The sequence below is a fragment of the Ambystoma mexicanum genome, chromosome 11 (genome assembly GCF_040938575.1).
Source record: "Ambystoma mexicanum isolate Mex_15411 chromosome 11, UKY_AmexF1_1, whole genome shotgun sequence".
Lineage (NCBI taxonomy): Eukaryota > Metazoa > Chordata > Amphibia > Caudata > Ambystomatidae > Ambystoma > Ambystoma mexicanum.
In genome coordinates, this window is record NC_090934.1 from 1,471,328,376 (window position 1) to 1,471,351,444 (window position 23,069).

At 45.5% G+C, this 23,069-nt stretch overlaps 1 protein-coding gene across 14 annotated transcripts in view; it reads right to left on the reverse strand.

The window, feature by feature from the left end:
• PPIP5K1 (diphosphoinositol pentakisphosphate kinase 1) overlaps window positions 1–23,069 on the reverse strand; it is a 1,113,174-nt gene that overhangs the window by 743,791 nt on the left and 346,314 nt on the right. For all 14 annotated transcript variants that reach the window (XM_069625171.1, XM_069625166.1, XM_069625170.1 and 11 more), the window contains exons 10-11: window positions 21,069–21,170; window positions 1,983–2,069 (exon numbers count right to left, since the gene is read on the reverse strand). In XM_069625171.1, the coding sequence (XP_069481272.1) occupies window positions 1,983–2,069; window positions 21,069–21,170 (189 nt within the window). The remainder of the gene's footprint in view (window positions 1–1,982; window positions 2,070–21,068; window positions 21,171–23,069) is intronic.

Below are 23,069 nucleotides of genomic sequence, written 5' to 3' on the forward strand. Positions count from 1 at the left end.
CCAGTTCGAAATCTGCCGAGTCCCAAGTCCAAACTCAGGAGCTGGACAGTCCACGGAGCGGTCCCGGGAGATTTCCGACAGCTTCCAAGGGCAGGAGCCCAGAGTCGAGCTCAAGACTGAGTTTTCCCACATGTCCAGGTATCGAAGTACAGATGAAGGCCTTCTGCGTATCAGCCAAGGAGCAGACCTTCACCAGGACGGTTCCAGGTCTTCAATGAGATGCTCCTCTTGGAAAGAATCTTGGCTTAAACGACAATCTGAAGAATGGCTGCAGGAGTCCACCTTTTACCCAGGATTTGAGCTGGAGACCCTTCAGGACCACCAATAGTAAGGAGTTGCAACATTCAAACTGACAGGAGCTGTCCAATCATGGATGGCATCTGGCCACCATATCAGCCCAGAAACAGACGCACCTTGGTCAGGATGTGGGCTGGAACCAGGCAGTTCCAGGCCCCATATTCAGCCACAAACCCTTCCCACTGCTTAAACCCCACCTTCCCCTCCCCGAGAATGGTCCGGTCCAGAGTGGACTGGAAGAAGGTCAAACTACAAGGCCAAATTACACGCAAAAATCTTGTGGCATGGCCATTTTAAAGTAAATGGCAATATGTGGTAAAATAAAAAAAGGTGCACAGGAGAACATAACACAGTTGAAAAATATCCACTGCCACCAGCCCATCTTGGACACATCACTCAAGTAACCACAAAGTTAGGAAAAAAACAAAGTTAAAGCGACAAAGTATCCCTACCTCACCTCACCTCACTGTTAGGTGATGTCTTCAGTGCAAAACAAACAGGGCATCTCACAATGGAGTACTCAGTCCCCCTGCACTGGTAGCCATAGGGACTGATCAGTGCTCCCAAAGGAGATGGCTATATGGTAAGAAAAGCAAAGCCAAAAGGTGTTCATTACCTCCATAAATTCAGGACAGGTTCAAACAACGGCAAAACATTGATGGGGGTTCCAAGGAAGGGGGCAGAGGGTGCAGCAAAAATAAACTATTATTTAATAGTAGTCATGGGCCTCTAAGAATGGTGGGGGTGCGAGAGCTCCTGTGACGGTCCCCTGCTGTACTGTAGGAACCTAGTTGGGGAGTTTTGAGGATCCCCAATACACCTCCTCTGGGTCTTACATCCACCAACTTGAGCAGGCCTACTTGAGCACACCAGTGCCCATCCCCAGGGTTAGCATATACATAGGGGTGGAAAGGATAAGTGTGTCTAATATGTCTCTACTTCACCTATACCTCCTTTGCTTTAGGACATCCTCCCTTAGCCCAAATCGTGCTATTGTAAGAGAAATACTTTCTCCGGTTGCAGCCTTCACCTGGAAGCATCACTGTCGGCTGTGGTGAGCAGGAGCAGCCTGTAATGCTGGCGCTTTGCCTGGCTTTTGTGCCTACTTTACTTTCGGTCTGGGGCAATGTATTTCAGGTGCAGAATGGCACTCACTTCATCAATTTGCCCTGGTGTCCCCTCAGGCAGGTCCGCCCATTCCCTCGCACTTTCAATGGGTCATTTTGAATTTCTGCACGAGGCAAAGTCGATTTATCTGATCAGTGCCACAAGCACCATCATGTTTTGAGTCAATTTTACATTTGTGTTGAGAATGTGAGAGTGTCTGCTATTGCGGTACCAATACAGCTTCTTAGCAAAGACTCTAAAACCATCTTTTATATGGACATAGATTTGATGACTAATGCAAGGCTTCCAATATGGAAAAGTGAGTAAAGTGCTTGCCTCGGACAACACAGGCAGTCACAGATTTGAATGCCAGCGAGGCTGACCCAGCCCTTCACCAATAAGGAGGTCAACACATTGGGACCTACTCATTTGGGTATAAAAAACACCTTTTATCAAGCTCAAAATGGGAATTCCACATATGGTGTGCAGTATATAAACCAAACAAAGACTGTAGAAGTACAAGCATCCAATATATGGCATAAGAGTGAGTGAAGTTAACACATGTCTAAGCTCTTTACCTGGGATGCCGAACCTCCATCTTCATCTTTTGCTTGGGGGTGCGGTCTCCATGACGAATGACAGCAATGACACATCGTAGCTCCATCCTACAGAAATTGCAAGAAGGCTTTTTCAAAGGTAATTTATTGCAAACATTCCAGTATAAGGGCATAGAGGCAAAATGTATAAACACGTTTGGCAACTGCACTAGTTCCACCGCCACATGCAAAGCACTTTGAGACTGTTTCTCTATGGCATGTGACCTAACCAGACTTTTGCTAGAGAAACCATGCTAAAAACAATTAATTGAAAAGGGCACAGTCCTCCACCAAGCCACTCCCACTGTCCCATCATTTATCTGCACACAATGAATCATCCTCTTAAGTGCTTGAAAGTGCATGAGATTGAAAAGTGCCAGCGAGACAGCGAGGTTAGGTTTTGTGAGGGCTGTGACAAGACCAGTAATTTGGCCATATCAAAAGGGGAAGGGGACCCCTCTCTGCCACAGTGCCAGGATTACCATGGAACAATCTAGAGCAAGTGCTACTGCAGAGCTGGACGGTGACAGAGAAGGCCCCAATCCGTGCCCCCTCTCCCACACTCGCCCTTTTGCGCCAGCATGTTTCTTTACAGACCACAGTCAACTGCAGCACAGGCACTGGCCTGCTGTGGATTTCAGAGCTCAATCACCCGAACCAGAAAGCAGGAAAGACCACTGAGCCGAAAAACCAAGAAGGCCTGCATTGTATCCAGACTGCTGCAGAGAGATAGAGCCATCAAAAAGCAGGGAAGTAGAGATGTGTGTACAAACGCACACCGGAGGCTGCAGTACTTCGCAACAGGGAGAAAGTCACAGAGGAGCCGCCTCCAAACATGGGAGACAGGAGGACCTCTTGAGCAACACCAGCATGCGCCCACAAAAACCCAGAAGCCCCAAGACCACTGGGGGCCGTAAGGAGAGCAAAACCCATCCTCCCCCAATGAACTTGCCTTGAAAAGACTAGAAACAGGGACCTGAAACACGAACATGAACACGTCTGCCCGGGCTGCCATCGCCATTAGATAGCAAACCTGCATGGGGAAAATTGGCGGGGCTTAGCCCACTACTTATGACTGCGCACACACGCACACACGCGCGCACACTGGGGACGACAGGGTCACACTGGCCAGGAAAAGAGATCCAATCCGGACAGAAAGAGGACTAAAGAAGCAGACAGCAGGAACTGAAGGTTATTTGGGTGGGGGGACGACCAACAGACCAGCAGGAGAGTGGAAGGAGCGACAGACTGTGAAGATTTGTGGAGCAGGTGAGGTTTAGACTGAGGTGCGGGGGGCGGGGGGGGGGGTGTGTGTGTGTGTGTGGGAGAAGTAATAGTAGGTAGAGGAAAAAGTAATGGTTTGAGGGAGAGGTAGTGTAGAAGTGGGAGTGGTAGCGTGGAGGCAGTAGCAGAAGGGAGAGAGGAGTACTTATTTGGAAGATGGAGTAGTAGTGTGAAGGTGGGAGAATTAGTGTGGATGAAGGAATAGTAGTGGGGGGGTAGGAGGAGTAGTGTGGAGAAGCAAGTAGCAGAGTAGTGAATGAGGGAGTAAAATCAAAGGGTGGAATCAAGACCTAGGATGAGTGAGACTATCAAAGGTATAGAAGATTGGTGGGAGGAGCAAGGCGGAGAGGAAAAAATGAAACAGTAGGAAAGAGACGTGAGAATGAGCGTATTAGAAGAAGCATGAATCAAACAGGGTATTTGTAAGGCACAATCCCAAATCCCATTAGAACAATAACCGCTGGTTAGTATCGGGCGAGCTAGAAAGTCCCTGGAGACATTTAGTGAGATAAGGCATTCGTTCTATAGGTCCTCACCTCTAGCAGAAGACAGAACTAGACAATAGAGGTCACATATCAAAGAGCTGGGTGCTGGCCCGACTCCCCTATTAGGCCAGCGCCTGCCCAAAGCAGGGGCCAGCCACGAGCCTCATCGGGTGCTTGCCCAATCCATAAAAAAAAAAAATACATTTAAAAAAAAGGCACGCTCATGTAAGTTACATGAGCACGTCTGCCTGACTGCCGGTCCCTCCCCAGCCATTCATTCATTGATTGATTGATTGGCTGGGGCATGTCAGGAAGTCAGGCAGCAGGACAGGAAGAGGCGCTTCCCAAACTCTCAAGTCGCCACGGTACTAGGAGTAGGTGCTCTGTGACTCTGTGGCTTGGTGGTAATGGTCGGTTTCCCTGTGGCTGCACTGGAGGATGCTCTGTAGTCAGGAGGTGGATGCTCTGTGACTCTGCGGCTTGGTCGTAATGGTCAGTTTCCCTGTGGCTGCGCTGGAGGATGCTCTGTAGTCAGGAGGTAGGTGCTCTGTGACTCTGCGGCTTGGTGGTAATGGTCGGTTTCGATGTGGCTGCGCTTGAGGATGCTCTGTAGTCGGGAGGTAGGTTCTCTGTGACTCTTGTCTTGTCATTAGATTGTCTCTGTGGCTGGGCTGCAAAACGCGCTGTGTCTCTGTAGCCATGCCATCCCACCTATTCAAACTAGTGGCTAAAATGTGGATTTAGAGTTTTTGCGAAAATATTGTAGTTGGGAATAAAACACACGCCTAATGGAAGAATATTCCAGGGACAGAGATCCAGCACAACAAGGGAGGGCCCTCCAGGGGGTACCTGCTGAAAGTTGGACATTTTACAAGATACCACAGGGGTGAGGGGTAGGATTCAGAGCACTTATCAGGTATACGAAAGGGAGCGAGTGAGAACGTGTGGTGTGTGTGTTTGCAAGTACATATTGTCCAGGAGCATGATGGGTGTACTCATTGACAGCACATCCCCATGGCTGTTTGGGGGTGCATGGTTAGCATCAGCTATATGGTACAGCGCCAGACTGGATATACTGTTCGGGGACGCAGGTCAAGCGAAGTTGCACTGTTCAGTGGTGACAGGGTCAGCATTGCATGTACTGTTCAGGGGGTATGGGGTTAGGGCGGGGTCCACGTGTTTAGTTCAACCACAGTTACTTCGAGCACGGTTTGGTCGAACCTTCCAAGTCGTATGAATTATAATATATATATTTTTTTAATGGGGGTTCCCCCATGCCCCTTTTCCCCTGCATCTCATCCTCAGCCCATAAACCCGCAAAACACACATATATATATATATGTGGTGTCCTATCTCTACTCCTTTCATTTGTTTGGAGACGTTGCCTCATTACCATTGTTACTTCCTGGGCTGCAGCCCACGTGTGTAATGTGGGAGGGGCCTCCCCCTCTGGCGCCAGTTCGAACCTCATTAGTTAAGAGTTTAGAACCTACATGAATTGGCTATGTGTTTCATTTCCTTTGTGCTATATCATTGCACACCATTTAAGAATACAACAATGGCAATGAGGCACTCAAGCGTGTGAGCAACGAACCGTGTACCCAGCATTTATTTCATGTCAGCTGCGAGACGCCGATCACCCAGAGCTCCACGTCGGCTCGAGAGCGTGCAGTTTCACCGCAAAGCAAAGAGGATTGACGAGTCCCGCGGAGCCCGTTTTCCAAGACGGAACGTCTCAGAGGGCTCAACGTGTAGTCAGAGGTGACGGAGTATGTCGCATGAAGCTAAAAATAGTGTACTGCCATGGAGAGAAGGCAATCGTGCTCATAATATGTAAGAATACGCACGACCTGCAGGAACAAGGTGCACATGTGGTGCCAAAAGCTTGTTGTGCAGCATACGCGCTCCTAATGATCACACGTGCTAACGTTTGGGCACATCAACAACCACGCGACGTGAAAGACTCCCACTCACACAGCTTCATGAAGACCGACAGCACGTTCAGGAGAGCCTAATTCCTGCTGAAATTTCACAAACAGAAGAATCCCCCACCCTTCACAAAGGCAGCAGGACACCCACAATCAACACCCCAAAGTAAGATTCATCATTTAAAAGAACTGTGCCAAAATGCCAGGAAATGACAGCAGCCTTCAAAGCCCTCAGACCGGCTCCACTCCACGCAATCCCGCCCCTAGAGAAAAAGGCGGTACTGACTCATTACAGCTTCAAGCCATGCAACATTTTGACATTTCAGACACTAGCAGTCTAGCGCCCAGATGGGTCAGATGGCTCAAGGAGATAAATATATATATCGATACAACGGTTGTCCGGGACGAACGCTGACTTAGAGGTATCCTTATGCACTCACTTGGCCCGGTGGTAAGAGACATTGTCTTCGAGATGCCAGAAAACAATACTGACACATTTCAAGGTGTAATTGACTCACTGAACAATTATTTTGCACCTTTGAGAAACGTAGACTATGAGAGACACATATTTCATACGACCACCTAAGATAAAGGGGAAAACATGGACAATTTTGTAATGAGACCGAGAAAACGGATGAAATATTGCGATTTTGACCAATATTCAACAGAAGAGGCACTTAAGTCACAGGCTTTAGCAGGCTGTGAGTCGCCAGAATTCTGCAAGGCACTGCTCCACAAAAGCAGAACTCTGGACGAAATTCTTCAATTAGCAAGAGCACAATCCGCGCTATCATTACAAACGGAATCACGCAGCAATATCATGATAACACAGTCTGCATCATCCACAACCATATGCCCCATTCGCATGTCAGACGTCACTACAGAACAGAAGAAGTGTTGGCGCTGTGGATACAAATTCCCACATGCCGGCCCTTGCCCCGCCATAGGTCATCACAGTGACAAATGCGGTAGTGATAATCATTTTCAATCTGTCTGCAAGAACATTAAATTCTTCCAACCAACAGAAGCCAACAGAGATGCCAGAAGGCAAGAGAGCCGCGACTCAAGGTATCTAAGCCAGAACGCCACACACAGCGATCTCCCACTGCTATCAGACGCAATTCAATCAACAGCTCTTACGACTCATTGCGAAGAGAAAGACGGCGCAGTGATAGAAGAGAGCACTCTAGTCACTACAGGAGCAGACAAGACTCGCCGAAACAGCGTCAGCGACACAAAATAAGATATCTGGACGAATCCCCCCCCCCCCCACCTCCCGACGCCACCATGACTCACAGTCCTCCTCATCCAGTGGAGATCGGAAGAGAGGATATGTTCATGCCATTGGAAACGATACTGCTGTGGAATACAGTCCGACAATATTATTACAGATAAATGGCCAAAGCCGCATGTTCCTGACAGACACAGGAGCTACTGTGAACGTGATAAATGAAGACATATACAAGTCATTCGACAGAAAGAAGGAACTAAAGAAAGCTGACGCAGAGATCTACCCATATGTCTCAAACCACTCAACTGCCAAGGCATTTTTCACAGCCCTATGCCAATACAAGGACAAAAGCTTGAAAATCAAAATCTACATCAAAGGAGAAGTACCAGGAGGTAGCATCCTTAGCTTCAAGTCAGCCATTCAAATGGGCCTCACTCACATAATGTACCAAATCATGTCTGCCTACACATCCAGCCCAAAGGAAATGATACGGAAGATGTTCCCTACATTATTTAAAGATTTGGGAAAACTCAAAGTCAAGCAGATCAAGCTACATATAAATACTCAAATACAACCAATCGCTCAGCAATATAGAGGCATCCCCCTCAACATCCAACGACATGTTGAAGACGAAATACAATCCCTATTAGACCAGGACATAATTGAACCCGCCTCCGGACCCACGCCCTGGGTATCTCCTATAGTGCCAGTGCCAAAAAAGGAAAACAGCACCAGCATCCGCATCTGTGTAGATATGAGGGCGCCAAACGTAGCCATAAAAAGAGAACGTCACCTTGCGCCCAGGATGACCGACATGATGCATCTACTCCATGGGGCACAGAGATTCTCAAAACTAGATCTAAACAAGGGTTATCACCGATTGGAACACCATCCGTCCTCCAGATACATCACCATGTTGTGTACTCACCTGGGACTATTCAGGTACAAGCGCCTCAGCTTTGGCGTATCATCGGCGGCTGAAATATTTCAAAACGCAATTCATCAGGTCATCAAACCTATCCTGAATAGCCTGAATTATAGCGATATCATCTTGATTTTCGGCACCACACAAGAAGCACATAACGACACACTAAGAAGAGTATGCATGGCCCTTGAGGATGCCCATCTCACCCTCAATGCAGACAAGTGCGAACTTAGTAAATCAACTTTGAAATTCTTTGGTCACATCTTCTCAAGCAATGGACTGCAACTAGACCCAGAAAAAGTACAAGCTTTAGTGGAGGTTCCCACAACCATGTCAGTGTCCGGAGTCCGATCTTTTCTTGGCATGGCGAGCTACTGCACGCGCTAATTCAGGACTTTGCGTCAGTAAGTACGCCCCTCCAACTGCTCACTGGAAAGGGACAATACTTCCACTGGTCAAATGAGTGTGAAGAAGCTTTCAACTAAATCAAAAAATGAATCGCATCCGCATTCTGCATGGCATATTACGACCCGGACCTTGATACTGAAGTAACCGTTGACGCAAGTCCCGTCGGTCTGGGAGCAATCCTAGAACAAGCGACATCAGGCGCTCCCCCTGACTCACCATCAGCGACAGAATGTGCATACTCCCAAATGGAGAAAGAGCCTGGCAGTTGTGTGGGCCTGTGAACGCTACCACCTGTTCCTATATGGCCGCCCGTTCATCATCATCACTTACAAAGCCCTCACCACAATATATGGCAAACCAACTTCCAAGATGCCCCCACGAATAGCAGGGCGGGGAATCCGACTACAAGAATACTCATTCAAGATTATACACCACCCAGGGAAGGACAACAAGCCAGCTGACTTCTTGTCCAGACACCTGTTACCAGCTCACGATGAGCGTCAATCCATCAAGGCAAATCAATACATAAACTACCTAATAGACAACGTACTGCCCAAGTCCATCATATGCGCCCAACTCATACAGGCCTTGAAAGACGATCATCTACTTCAGAAAATACAAATTTGTCAGAGTTCGGGCCAGTGGCATGTTAAAGACGCTCGGGGTCAGACTGTGTCGTCCATGGGGGAGAGGCAATTTCATACTTGTAGCCTCATCAGACACACACTGTCTATGTCTCCTGAGGGACTCTTACTGAAAGAGAACAGGATCGTCATCCCGGCAGGCATGCAGGAATGAGTACTTGCACACTCTGGCACAGGGGAATTGTCTCAACAAAACGGCAACTTCGACCTAACGTATGGTTAGCTCAAATGGTTGAAAGAGTAGAGCTGCTCCTAGGTAAATGCAATGCCTGCAAAGCGGTTGCCCCACACATTTTTCCGTGAGCCGCTTAAAATGTCCTTGATGCCGCTGCAAATGTGGGACGAAGTTGCCATTGATATGTTCGGCCCACTGGCAAACAGCAAATATGTACTTGTGATTATTGATGAGATGTCGAGATTCCCAGAAGTGCACCTCATCCACTCTACCAGAGCACAAGCAGTAACACCAGCAATAGACAAAACTTTTCCGGACTATGGTATCACGTCTATAGTAAAATCAGACACTGATCCTCCTTTCAGCAGACATGACTGTCATGTTTGTGGAACATCTTGCTTTCCAACATCGCAAGATCACCGCCAACGGAACAGCTGAGAGATTCATGGGAACCTTAAAACGCTGCCTCCAGACTTGCTCCATCACCAAGGGATCTTTCATGCAGGCAATATGCACCCTGTTAAGGGACTATAGGAACACCCCACACCGTTCAACAGGGGAGTGCCCCTCAGCACTAATGTTTGGACGCATAGTGAGAACCACTCTGCCACACAACCCAAATGCGTCTCTCCCGACCACATATGCTGATAGCATGAATCAAGGACAAGAAGAGCAAGACAAACATGAAAGAATATGTAGATCTGCGGAGAAGGGCAAAACCCAGCCAGTTCCAGATAGGAGACCAAGTGTTGGTAAAACAGACACAAGATTCCAAAGACGTCCCTCCGTTCAAACCTGAACCTATGACAGTGACACACATCCATGGGTGATCACCGCAGCCAGTCCCAGAGGCACCGTCACACAGAACTCACCATTCTTTAGTAATTTTGAAGGCGACAACCCTCAGAAAACTCACAGTCTTGCTGGAGAAGAAGACTTGTCCAATATAGACTCTGATTACAAAGATGAGGACATGGACTCTGACGACAGTGACTGCGTCACAAACGAGACCCACCTCCACACAGCCCCTCCAAGAGAGTGGTGCGCAAGCCATCACAGTGGATTGAAGAAATGAACTAATCAAACTTCACATGTTTATGTTAAGCAAGGGGGAGATGTAGTGTCCTATCTCTACTCCTTTCATTTGTTTGGAGACGTCTAATTTCCATTGTTGTTACTTCCCGGGCTGCAGCCCACGCGTGTAATGTGGGAGGAGCCTCCCCATCTGGTACCAGTTTACGCCTCATTAGTAAAGAGTTTAGAACCTACTTGAATTGGCTCCGTGTTTCATTTCCTTTGTGCTATATCATTGCGCACCATTTAAGAATACAACCATATATGTGACATACGAGAGGAAACTAAAACCTAACGTTGTCGAAGTAACCATGCAATACGGCTCAGGGGTAAATGGCCAGCAGTGGGTGTATTATGTGAACAGTGGTAAGTAATGTTCAACTCAGAGAGCTGCTGTGCAACAGGTCCCAATTCTAGAGGGAATGTGATCCTATAAACAGAGAGGCTACACTTTGCCGGCCATGTCCACCTTCAGAGCAGCAGAGGCACTGCTCTCCTTTAGACATATCCTCAGGGTTGTAAAATGCAGATTGCAGTTTTCATATGGCCCTGTACACACTCATTTCAGCCAAGGACTTACTTTTTATCTCCTCAGCAGTTGAGGAGGTGGTAGCAATGAACTTTATGCTCCCGTTTTAAAGATTTGAATTGTCAGGGAGGCCCCTGCCTTCGATCAAAGTCTTCCGCATTGTTCATACTCCATCAGAACTTTCCTCTGTGAGTCTTTGATGCTCAGCTTGAGGCCCTACATGCTCCCTCGCCCACATACAGCACCAATAGAGGCTGCCGTGAAGGACATCGGGTCACTGAACAACGAGCGGGTCCAACTCGACTGCAAGGTACCCTCGGCCTGGCCATGCCACGTACATAGTCAAGAAGCCTCAAGGGACAATATAGCCCCTGTGCTGTGGTTGCACAACCTCTAGGCACTCTGACTCTGCTGCATTCATGGTTCGTTTAACTGAAAACCACCCCTAGAAAGCATGAACTCCTTATTCCCAGAGTATGTGAGCAGAGACAGTCGAGGCATAGAGATGAGTGTGCGTGACTGAGCAGGAGTGAGTTGAAGGGTGTAAAAGAGGGGGAACCAGCAGGAGTGAGTAGGGAGCAGTGTGTGAGAGAATGAAACTACTTATTGCTCACTGTAGGGTAAATCACTACTTGGTGCTGGATCACCTTTTCAGCGCCACTCACTTGTTGAGCCATTGCCCTCAGGGTCACAGAGACTTTCCCATCACTTGCCACTGAGCTGACCCAGAGCTTATCCATCCCGCAGCCTCTTCCACGTCATTTAAAAAACTGTCTCAAAACAGCTTATTCCTGCCAACCAATCTACTTAGCCCAGGCTCCTCAAGCCTCGACTATTTTTCAACTGTGCTCTTGGTAGCCAGCCATGACACCGCCTCAACACCTGTGCATTCTTCTACACCACGATGAGCAGACACTAGCTTAGCAGCATCATCCTCCTCACAGGTTACTGCCATGAGCATATCATGTGCACTACGCACTGGGGGCCTGTCATGAATATCTCATGTTCTTGGGCCAGCAGATCCCTGCCATTTGACTGTAACGGGCCCAACTCATATGAGCCTTTCCACAGGAAGAGCTGAGCCCATCAAGAACAGAAATACATCTCACATGACGGCTTGACCCACTCCTGCCTTGGCATCACATGTGCCTTGCCTAGGAGAGCAATGTAAAGGGCATCTAGTGAATGATGACTTCTAAGACTGCCATGGCACGAGAATCTCCTGTGACTTGCCCAGCTATTCCCTCCATGGGCATCTCAAGTTACACACCCTGAGCACACAATGTACAATTCCATGCGCAACACTTGTGCTCTGCAGACTAAAGCACTGCAGTTTGCATCACATGATCCATTCCACACCTTCAACTCACCAGCCTTGCCCATTGGTGTCTTAAGGGGGCAGCTCAGGGGTTTTGCCCATCAGAGCCCAATAGGAAGGTCATGCGTCCTGCCCACCGTAACCCATAACATCTCGTGTACCTTGCCTTTCCATCAGCGCCATCTCAGGTGCTCTGCCCATGGAAGCCTTGGCAAAAGATACCTGTGCATGTAAACATGGCCTGTCCTGTACTGTCTGCATGGCTCTGACACAGCACCAGATTTGTATTTTATTGAATGTATATAACGTTTTAAGCCAAAACGCTTTACAAGAGGAACCAACAATATACATCAAGCATTACATAACCATTGAACTGAACCAGAAAGCAGCACAAAAAAATACTTACATTATGGAAGGGCAAGAAGAGAAGGGAGGGGTCAGAAGAGAGAAGAGATAGTGGGTGGGAGGAAAGGTGAGAGAAGGAGTGTGAGCGGAGGCAGAGGGAGTAGGGAGAAGGAAGGAAGAGAGGAGGACTAGAAACATACAGGACATAAGGAAGGAGAGAGTGGAGGGAAGGGAGAGAGAGAGAGGGGGAAGGGAAGTAGGAAAGGAAAGGGAAGGGTAGGAGAGAATACTAATAGTAGTAAAAGGAAGCAAAGGGTTTTAAGGAGGTGAATGAAAGATAGTATTTTAGGGAGGTACGAAAGTAAGTGAAGGAGGAAGTAGAGCGGATGGAAAGAGGAAGGCGGTCCAGATGTAAGGGGCAAGGAGTTGGAAAGAGCGGAATCGAGAAGGGGCACAGGGTGGAGGTGGAGAGGAGGGCATTGCAGCAAAAAGACAGGCACGGAATAAACTGCAAAGGTGAGTTCCTGCCACGGAACATGCCTGCCATGGGCGTTATATGCAGAAAAGGAGCGCTTAATGAAAGAAGTTGCTGTAACAGGAACACCCTGTATACTGACCTTGAAGACTTTTGCTCTGCCTGGGGGGTCGCATTCCTCCAGCTGCTGCTGCTGTGCAACCCCGCCACGGACCTCAGACCACATCCACTTTGTCCACTGCACGGGCAACAGCTTCTGCCATGGGCTGTATGCCATGCTTCCGACGCTAAACATGTGAAATCCGTTCAGCCATTTACCATGGTGGGCTCCTAGAGCCAGGCCTGACCCCTAGGCTCAGCCCTGGCTCGGCCCCAACCATGAATCCGCTGGCTCCCCAGGTTTAGTTAGGAGTGGTGAGAACGAGCTTCCAACAAGAGTTACAGCGGGACCTGTGCATTATAATCTGTTTGGAGATGAAGAAGTCGCCATCCCTCCAAGAGTGCATGGTTCAGACCGGACTGAAATTGGAGTTACTGGAGGGAAGCTATGGAAGAGTGTCCCCAAAGTCAGAGATTGCCCACGTTTTCTAGAATTGTAACTTTGCCTTCAGTGTATTTTAGCTCCCAGCATTTTTAACATTAATTTGAAACATTTAACGCCTAGGACTTTTTAGCCTGTGTATTAATTTGTGCATTATCCTTCAAGAAGTATTTGAGGAGCAGTTAGTTGCATCCACGTTTTCTTTCGCTTAAACGCCTGCTCTTGTGTCTATTTGAGCAAGAGACACTATTGAACTACAACTCCCAGGGATATTGTAGTTTGGGATACTAACATTTTTTCAAAAAAAAAACAACAAAAAAAACACTAAACTGAGTTGTTTGCCACACAATGATTGCCCCACACACAAGTTTCAGAAAAAAAGAATTTCTTTATGTTTTGTGATTTGATCAAAAGAAAATCAATTAACAAATTGTTAAATGTTCCATTTATTGTCACGATGCCCTATAGTTTACACGTGTTTCGGCTGCTCAAGAGCCTTTTCCACGTTACTTGCGTCGGCTCTGCACTGCGTGGACAGGAAGAGATGCAAGGGATTTACCCAGGACTTCTTTTGTGAAAGATAATGGAGCAAGAACGTGAACATGAATATGAATGATCTGTTTTATTGCCCAATTTATTTGTTTTGAAAAAGGCTCTTAAGCAGCCGAAACACATGTAAACCATAGGGCATTGTGACTATAAATGGAAAATTTAACAATTTGTTCATTGATTTTCTTTTGATCAAAACACAAAACAAAGAAATTCATTTTTTCTGAAACTTGTGTGTGGCGCAATCATTGTGTGGCAAACCATTTGCTTTTTTCTACAAACCAAGGAGGTAGGGGGCTGGTTCCTCCAAAAATTGCCACATGCATGCGACACGGCTGAAAGGCTTAAAATAAACAAGGTCGCCGACAGAAGAAGTTGTACCCATACCTATCCCCAAAAAATGTCTATATTTAGTTTGGGATACTATTTATCATCACGTCAGGCGCGTAAGCGTCGGCACTTAGAAGCCTGTTTGTTCCGGGATCCAGTAGGCAGCCTAAGCTCTTATCAAAAGGGAAGCAGGAAATATGGGTATTTTAGAGGTTCTGCAAGCTATTCATAAGGCTAGAGAAAGGTTGGATGCCTCCAGTATGCACTCCGCCTCTAGGAAGTTTAATAAACGTACCCTCTCTCCCTAATACCAGCTCTAACAATAGCTTGGTCAGCCAACTCGCCTCTACAGTAGAAGTTATGAAGAGCCCTTCTGCAATAAACGATCATCCACCAATCTATATTAGGACAAATCCCCGAGCTGATATAATGGACACCAGGATAACCGCCCCAGAGGTGACTGACTATGGATGCGCAAGAGTCTCCGGAAATAAAGTTATCAGCAGTAACCTTACCTAAGCAACTTGAGATTTCCACACCAACCGCACCAGTACCCTCACATAACGCTACTCCCAATATGCCAAGGCCACTCAGTCGGCCTGCGCCTTGAAATGCATGTTGTTAAATATTAAAGCTTTGTTAAAACATGCCATTAACATTGCAACTATTATTCAGGAATTAGGTTTGGACATATGTGCTATTACGGAGACATGGGGCCATGAGGCAGCAGATCCCGTACTGGAGCTAGCCATCCCAGACGGCTACTATATTATCAGGAAGGAAAGAACTATTAATAGGGGGAGGCGTAGCCCTTATTGTAAGGTCACAGTTTAAAACATGGGACTGCAAGATTGATATTATACCCGGCACTGAACTTCTCCTGATCAAATTAGCGGTCAGTGCTGAAACCACCTTGAACATCCTCTTACTATATAGAGCTCCTACATCGGATGAAACTTTTTCATGCACTCTGAATAGTCTTCTTTTATCCTTCTTAAAACCTAATACAATACTCATCTTATTAGGTGACTTTAATCTGTGGCTGGGATGTGCCACAGATGGTATAGCTAAAATCATGGAGAATACCCTAGATTATTTAGGTATGTCTGATCACGTCAGAGTTCCAACTCACATCAAGGGACACACTCTAGATTGGGTGTCCTCCCTGAATACGACCCTTTTGAATATAGAGGTCAATGCCTGTCCCTGGTCTGACCATTTTTTCATATGTTTTCAAATACAGACCGACTACTTAAAAAAAAATAAAAAAAATTACCCTACCTAGGCATTCAATAAAAGTGAGAAATCGAAGAAAGCCGACTCTTACGCACCTTGCCGAATGGGCTTCTTCCCTCAATCGCAAGATCTGCAATATTGACAACTTGGAAGAAATCTTGTTCATGCTAATGACTTCCTTAGGCACAGCCACAGAGAAGCTTGCACCTATTAAAAATAAGATACAACTTTTGGCAGCACATAACCCTTGGTTCAATGATGATCTGAAGGCACTCAAATCTAAAAAAAAAACTAAACTGTTCTGCTTGGCGCCATTCTAGAGATCCTCCCAGCCTCACAAGTTATAAAAACAGCCTCAACAGAATATAAATTAGCCATTTACACCTCCAAAAAAAGAGTCTTAACACAAGAATATGGAATGCTAAGTCGGAAAGCAGAGAACGCTTTAAAATCTTGAAGGAGCAATCTCATACACCTAGTCCCATGCAGGACACCATTCTTAAAGACTAACTATGGTGCAGAGAAATTCAACAGGCCATGTCCAACAAGCTTAGAAACAAAATTAGAGAAGGGATTGAGGAAAAAAAACTTGACACGTCAGAACAAATTTTAGTCGCTAATCTACATACTGATGCTAACAAGGCTCTTGACCAATCCGCCTGTAGTTTATAGCCAATATCGGAACAAGAACTGGCCAAAGTTATCACGCAATTAAAAAGTACCAGTTGTAAAGGAGATCCTTGTTCCTCGATTATAATTAAAGAATGCGCTCCCATTCTTATCCCTGCCCTGACGAAATTCGTCAATTCTTCTTTTGCCTTTAATAAGGATCCAGATAACATCAAGAATGCATGGATTACTCCATTACTTAAGAAGCCCAATGTCTGTCCTCGGACTGCATCGAATTATCGACCCATTACAAATACCACCTTCCTGTTGAAGATTTTAGATAGAATGCATACAACCAGATCTCTACCTTCCTGGAGCAGAATAATATTTATCATAGTTATCAATCGGGTTTCCGTATGAACCATTGAACCGAGACTGTTCTGTTGGCTCTTAAGTCCCACCTACTTCACAGGATGGATGGGGGTCATATATCGCTTCTCACGATTCTCGATTTGTCAGCAGCATTTGACCTGGTGGATCATTCCATCTTATCCACCAGGTTAAAGAATAATGCTAATCTCTCCCAAGCAGCAGCAGATTGGATTACTTCCTTCCTGGAGGGGAGACAAGTTAGAGTGGCCAGCGATAGTGCCGAAGCAAAACCCTTCACACTTATGTATTGTGTTCCGCAGGGGGCCGGTGTGTCCACTTGCTTTTACAACATCTTTATGATCCCTTTCTTCCAGATGCGGGAAAAGGAAGGGATCATATTTGCAAACTATGCAGATGACACTCAGTGTGTTATCCCGATCTCAGGTTTCCATGTGGAGGATGAAATTTTCATCAACAAAATATATTAAAAAATGCAGCATTTGATGGTGGCGAATGGTCTAGCCATCAACAGCTCCAAAACCAAGCTCTTACTAGTTGGGTCAGAGACCAAACTTGAGAAGCTGGGTCCCAGCTATAAGAATTTTACTATTGATAATTAAATTTGAGGTAATGGGCAAAGTAAAAACTTTAGGCATCTATTTAGATAAAAATCTAAATATGAAGGCCCAGGTCAATAGCCTAATTTCTTCGGCATCCTACTTTGTCAAATTGTTCCACTGTCTTAGACCTTTTGTATCCAAAAAAAATTCAGAAACTCTGGCAAGGGCCATTATTGGCTCCAAGATAGATTATTGTTGTAGTCTCCTGGCAGGCGTGCCCCCATCAGATTTTCATCTCCTCCAGGTCATACAAAATGGAGCTGTAAGAGTGGTTAAATGTCTTGCGAAAAGAGACCATGCATCGGAAGCACGCAGACATTTGCATTGGCTCACTGTTCAGGCTAGGGTCTCTTTCAGATTACTTCTCATTACACATAAATGTGTACATGGAACTATGCCCGCTTATCTGAAAGAAATCATCATTCTCAAGAAAAATATCGGAACCCTTAGATCTGAGGAGTCGAATATTCTCACTGTTCCACATCTTAAGGCCAAGAAATCTAGGGATGCCGCTTTTGTATCTGCAGCGCCCATCATGGAATTCTCTTACCCCTTTGTTAAGAGTCACTACATCGACTGAGGTTTTTAAGAAAGGGCTGAAAACTGCTCTCCTCTCGGGATTTTACTGTTTTGAACTTTTATTTTTTATTTTTTTTGTTCCGTGTTGTAAGTTAGTTGTTTTTTATGTTACAGCGCCCTTAAGCCCTAGGGTAGCTGGTGCGCTATACAAATTCAATAACATAACAAGTATTCCCTAGAAGTGAGAGCTGGTGTGATTGATCTAGTCTACAAGGAAGAGGCCAAGGTGATGCTGTTAAACGTGGGGAATACTCAGTTTATAATGAAACCAAGCCAATCCATCACCCAATTGACATATGAACAGATAGCCACATCAATGTTATGGAAGTTGAAGTATTGAAAAATACAGATGTAGCTGAAGTAGGGTTCGGAGAGATGCCTGAAGCACTGGAAGAAGAGAGCTGTTCCGCGACCTCCCAGGTACTACTTCCTAGACCAAGGCCGGAAGAATCTGGTGGCAGAGAGGGAGAGCGACATGCTAATGACCCCAAATTTCATAGAGAGGAGAGTTCTTCTGTATAGAGTCAGTATGAATTCACAGAGGCACTGTGTCAACTATCATCAATTGTATGTCCTGAGAGCATTCCGAAAAGCTGTATTAGAGTTAGTGCACGCTAATCTAACCGCTAGACAAGCAAGGTTTGAGAAGACACAGAAGACCCAACTGGTTCTGTTGGCCTGGAGTATTTGCAAAGACCAAACAATTTTGCACCGGTTGTCTCGTCTGTCAGAAGACCTTGCCAGATGGTGCACCCTGGGCACCTCTACAACCATTACCAATTATCGAGGTGCCCCTTCCCTGCATCTGCATGTACTTAGTCGGACCACTAGAACCTTCTAAAACTGGCAACCAATACATCCTCTTCATCATCGACTACGTGACCCAATATCCGGAAGCCTTTCCAATGCAAAGCAACACTACAAAATCAATACTGAAGGTGCATGTCCTATTCTTCACAAGAATGGGCTTTCCTACAAACATTCTGACAGACCACTTAAGTAGCTTCATGTCGAGGTTGATGATTGAAATTAAAGAACTGATGAAAATCTGAATCCTGCGAACCGCTATTTACCATCCTCAAATGAAAGGCCTGATGGAAAGGTTCAACACAACTCTGAAGCACAGTCTTCAAAAATAAAAGTCAGAACATGGGAGGAAATGATACAATCTCATACCCGGAGCTCTTTTTTGCAATAAGGAACACCAAACAAGCATCATCTGGGTTTTCTCCTTTTAAACTGGTCTATGGACAAAAACCTAAAGATATCCTGGGTATCGTGCGAGAGGGGTAGGAAGGACCAACAGCTGACAAACCCATGATCAGAAACGTTAGAGAGTATATGGAGAAGATGTGGCAGTTGGTAAGAATTCATATGTAGGAGTCCCAGAGAAGTGGGAACCTATAATAGACAAGCCAGTGTCCGTAATTTCCAAGAGGGGCACTTCGGTCATGTTATCTATCAACAAAAAGAAACGTTTGGCCTGGTAGCATGGACCACAAACAATAACCAAAAAGGTCTTCCCCTGACCTATAAAGTACAGCTGGCAGGCCTGGGAAAGCCATTGCAACTGTATCACATTAACAAGCTCTAGGCACAGAGAGAAAATAGCAATCCGCAATTGCTCATGCTGTTTGAAAGTAATACCTGAAAAAGCTGCATGATCCTGGAAGTACAAGGAGTATTCATTGCAGCTAGAGTAAGCATCAATCACAGATCACCAAGAAATCACCCGTTGTATCAAAGGATATGCAGAGGTATTCTCAACAAAACCTGGTGGCGTGCAGGCGACAGTCCACAAAATCCAAACCCCACCAGGAAGGATAATCTGACTAAAATCATACCGATTACCAGAGGCTCGGAAGCAGATAATCTGCAAAGAGTTAAAGCAGATTGTCAAGTGGTGATAGAAAAGTACCACAGCGAACGGTCATATCCAGTAGTTCTCGTGCCAAAGCCAGACCATATACAGGAGATACAAGTATGCAAAAGCATGCAAGAAGATCCAGGACAATGCGCCCATTTATATTGGAAAATGTTTTATTATGCTGGAAAGGACTGAAAGATTGATAGCTCTTTCTCGATTCTGTGGGTGATGGTGCATGGCCGTTCTTAATTGGTGGAGCGATTTGTCTGGTTAATTCTGATAATGAAACAAGACTCCGCCATGCTAACTAGTTACGCGACCCCCAGCATAATAAAACATTTTCCAATATAAATGGGCGCATTGTCCTGGATCTTCTTGCATGCTTTTGCATACTTGTATTACAGTTTATGACAGGTTTTTCCTTGTATTACCGTCAATCCAGGGACCTGCGACGATACACTGAACATGTGGAAGTAAGGGGTTTTTCCTATCCCCATTCTACATCTGGCTAACTTCTTACAATCGAACAAAATGTTTTTGAAACCTTTTCATTTCATGTCTATTTGAGATCAACGTGTCGCCCAAGAGACCAGTAAGCCAAACCCAGACCATATACAGGAGATCCTGCATCGACCTTCAGCTTTGAGGACTTTAATCAAACAGCTTAAAACCCCATTTTCTTCTCAGGAAAGACACGGTCAAATAATGACATTGCAGAGTGGGACAGAAAGGGCAGCTCAGGAGACAAAAAAATTGAAAACCCTCCAGCCTACACAATTACTGCTACCAGAAAGGATATGGCAGAAGTGAAACAAACCCAAGAAATCGGTTTGAAGATGGTTAGAAGATGAAGAAAATGAGCAAGTGATTATACATCTACACTTCAAGGATAACTGGAATGAACTGGCAATGGGATGCATACTGGTTGGTGATGTGAGCCATCTGCTGTGTACCTTCTACATGTCTTCTACCTGCAAGCATATCTATTTCCTTGTTTCCTGTTTTCCTGTTCTTACAGTGTAGCAACAGCTTACAGAAGCCACTGTTGGACATTTTGGAGGTAACATTGGTTAACAAAAAGCAGTAGGCTGCTAGGCAATATTTATGGTGTTATCTATGTATTATTATTATTATTATTATTATTATTATCTAAGGATTTGAGTGTTACTTCCTCTATTATGAAGACTTCAAGAATCCCTTACATAAGCGTAGACATTCTATGCTAAAGAATATCAATGATTATTCAATAACGTAGAACATGGGAGGGCACCACCTCTGGATTCACTGTTCATAATACAGTCACTAGCAAGAAGCTTTTTAGATTTGATAGAGTTTTTAAAAACGGCAGGTCTGGGACTGTCCTTTTATTCATGTGGAAAATGTGACTGGTACACTACATTTTAATACACTTTAAACAAGGTGCTTGTAGGTGGCATAAAACACGTTTGTTACTTGCAGCAATTCCATACTGTATGCGACACTGTGTTCTTTCTCACTCCTATAGATGCTACAGACATGGAAAATGCTAAATCAATGATACTTACATAGTGCCTGATGTGGTGGGAACTATCGGAATATCCTCAGCCTCGGTCGGAATGGACCACGGAATGTGAAATTGAGGTGCCAATTCCCGCATGATAATGTTTCTGGAAACCATAAAATACAACAACAGATAAAGCACACATGGCCACAAGAATGAAAACTATGTGCACACGCTCAACATACCCTGAATCGTCTAGGTTTACAATAGGAACTACACTTTCATCAGACTTCTACTTCGTTTTTTAAGTTGACAATTTGTTCTCCAAATCAGTTTAGCACCAGAACTCCAGAATCTGCCATCAAGGCTTGGAGGAAGTATTAGGCTTGCCAAACGGGCGGCACATAGCACTTTACGGTCTATAGCAGAGGTTAGATAAGACATGTCAGCATCTGTACACAAAATATAAAAATAGTACACACACAGGTTCCAATTAAAAAAATTTATTCCTCAGTATAGTGCAGGATTCCCATTACTTTTTGCAGCCATGTCATCATAAATTATTCTTTTTTCGCTTAAGTAAAAGTGCAGCTTCAATAATGATTGTATGCCAAAGTTTCAATATGAAAAAAGGGTAAAGCCTCAACATTTCTGTTTGATTTTCAGTCTGTATGATGTGGCAAAGTCCCCTGCCTGAGCACAGATGCACCGATGGGGCGACCATGGCCAACACCCGCTCTGAGATATATGCCCAAACTTGTCTCATGGGTGACACACCACTACATAAAATGTTGTGGTTTCCTCAATACTAATATCAGCAGGGGTGAGGATGCTGGGTCCACAGTTCCTTAAGACAGGAACTGCGGGTAGGAGATCTATTAAGTCTGAGATCAGCAGATTTAGAGTTTCACTGCTCATCCAGGATCTATACAATATTTGTACAGCCCTCCCCAGAGAAGTCCTGCCGGTGAGCCACTAGCTCCACAGAGCACTCACTGCGTTATAATGCTCCCACACCCAGAAAGCAAAATTCAATATGGTGGACTGTTGGACTGAATTTCTAAACTCTGGACAGAGTTTAGGAGGCCAAACTAGTTATAGTGAACTGGGGAATTCTGTGAGCTTAGCCAAACCAATCAAGGTAGCCTGGAAAGTGGTCAAGGCTAAGGGCCTCATTACACGGAAGGCGGTAACCATGGCGCTATTAGCGCCATGGTTGCTGCTGGTATTTTACCGAGTCCGCCATGGTGAATGGCGGAATTACCGCCCTATTCCAAGGTGTGCGGGGGCGGTAATTCCCCATTCACCATGGCCCTTCCCCATTCCCTTTTTTGCCCCCATAGGGCTCAATGGGAACGGGGAAGGCGGTCATTTACGGTACCGCAAATTGCGGTACCGTAATTACCTCCAAGGTCCCTTTGCGGGTCCCGTTAAGGTAGGGACCCGCGAAGGGACCTCGTAGTAAGGCGGTAAGGGATTACCGGTAATCCCTTACCGCCATCCGTGTAATGAGGCCCTAAATCTCAGGAGCGAGTGAGTGTGGTAAGGGATACACAATGAGTCCAACACAGTGAGCAATCGAGGATTACACTTAATAATATACAATACAATATATACTCTATTTATGGCCAAAGAACACACTATTAAAAATGACTAATAGCAGGTATTAATATCACACAATACTAAACAATAACAGACATATGTGAGTTAGTGTAAAACATCCAGTTCTCCCCGCACCTCCTAATCCTGAAAGGGAAGTGAAGTAAAGGGTTATTAAACCAACAGACAACAGGAATATTAGCCTTAACTTGCAAAGTTCATCCCCAAATTGTATGGGGGCTTGTCCCCAAAAGTTCAAAGTTTTCAATAGTTTTAGGGAGTTGGGAAAACGTTAGGAGGAGGGTCCTGTGGATGTGAGACGGGTTCCATGAGGTAGAAGAGGACGTATTTTAGTGAATAGGACTGTTCCCACCTTTTGTAGTGCTTTTGGTAACAAGTTTTGCCAAAGCCGAAATATAGTGCAAATTTCAAAAGTTACTCAAACTTTTCAAGGGTGAGATGGTGA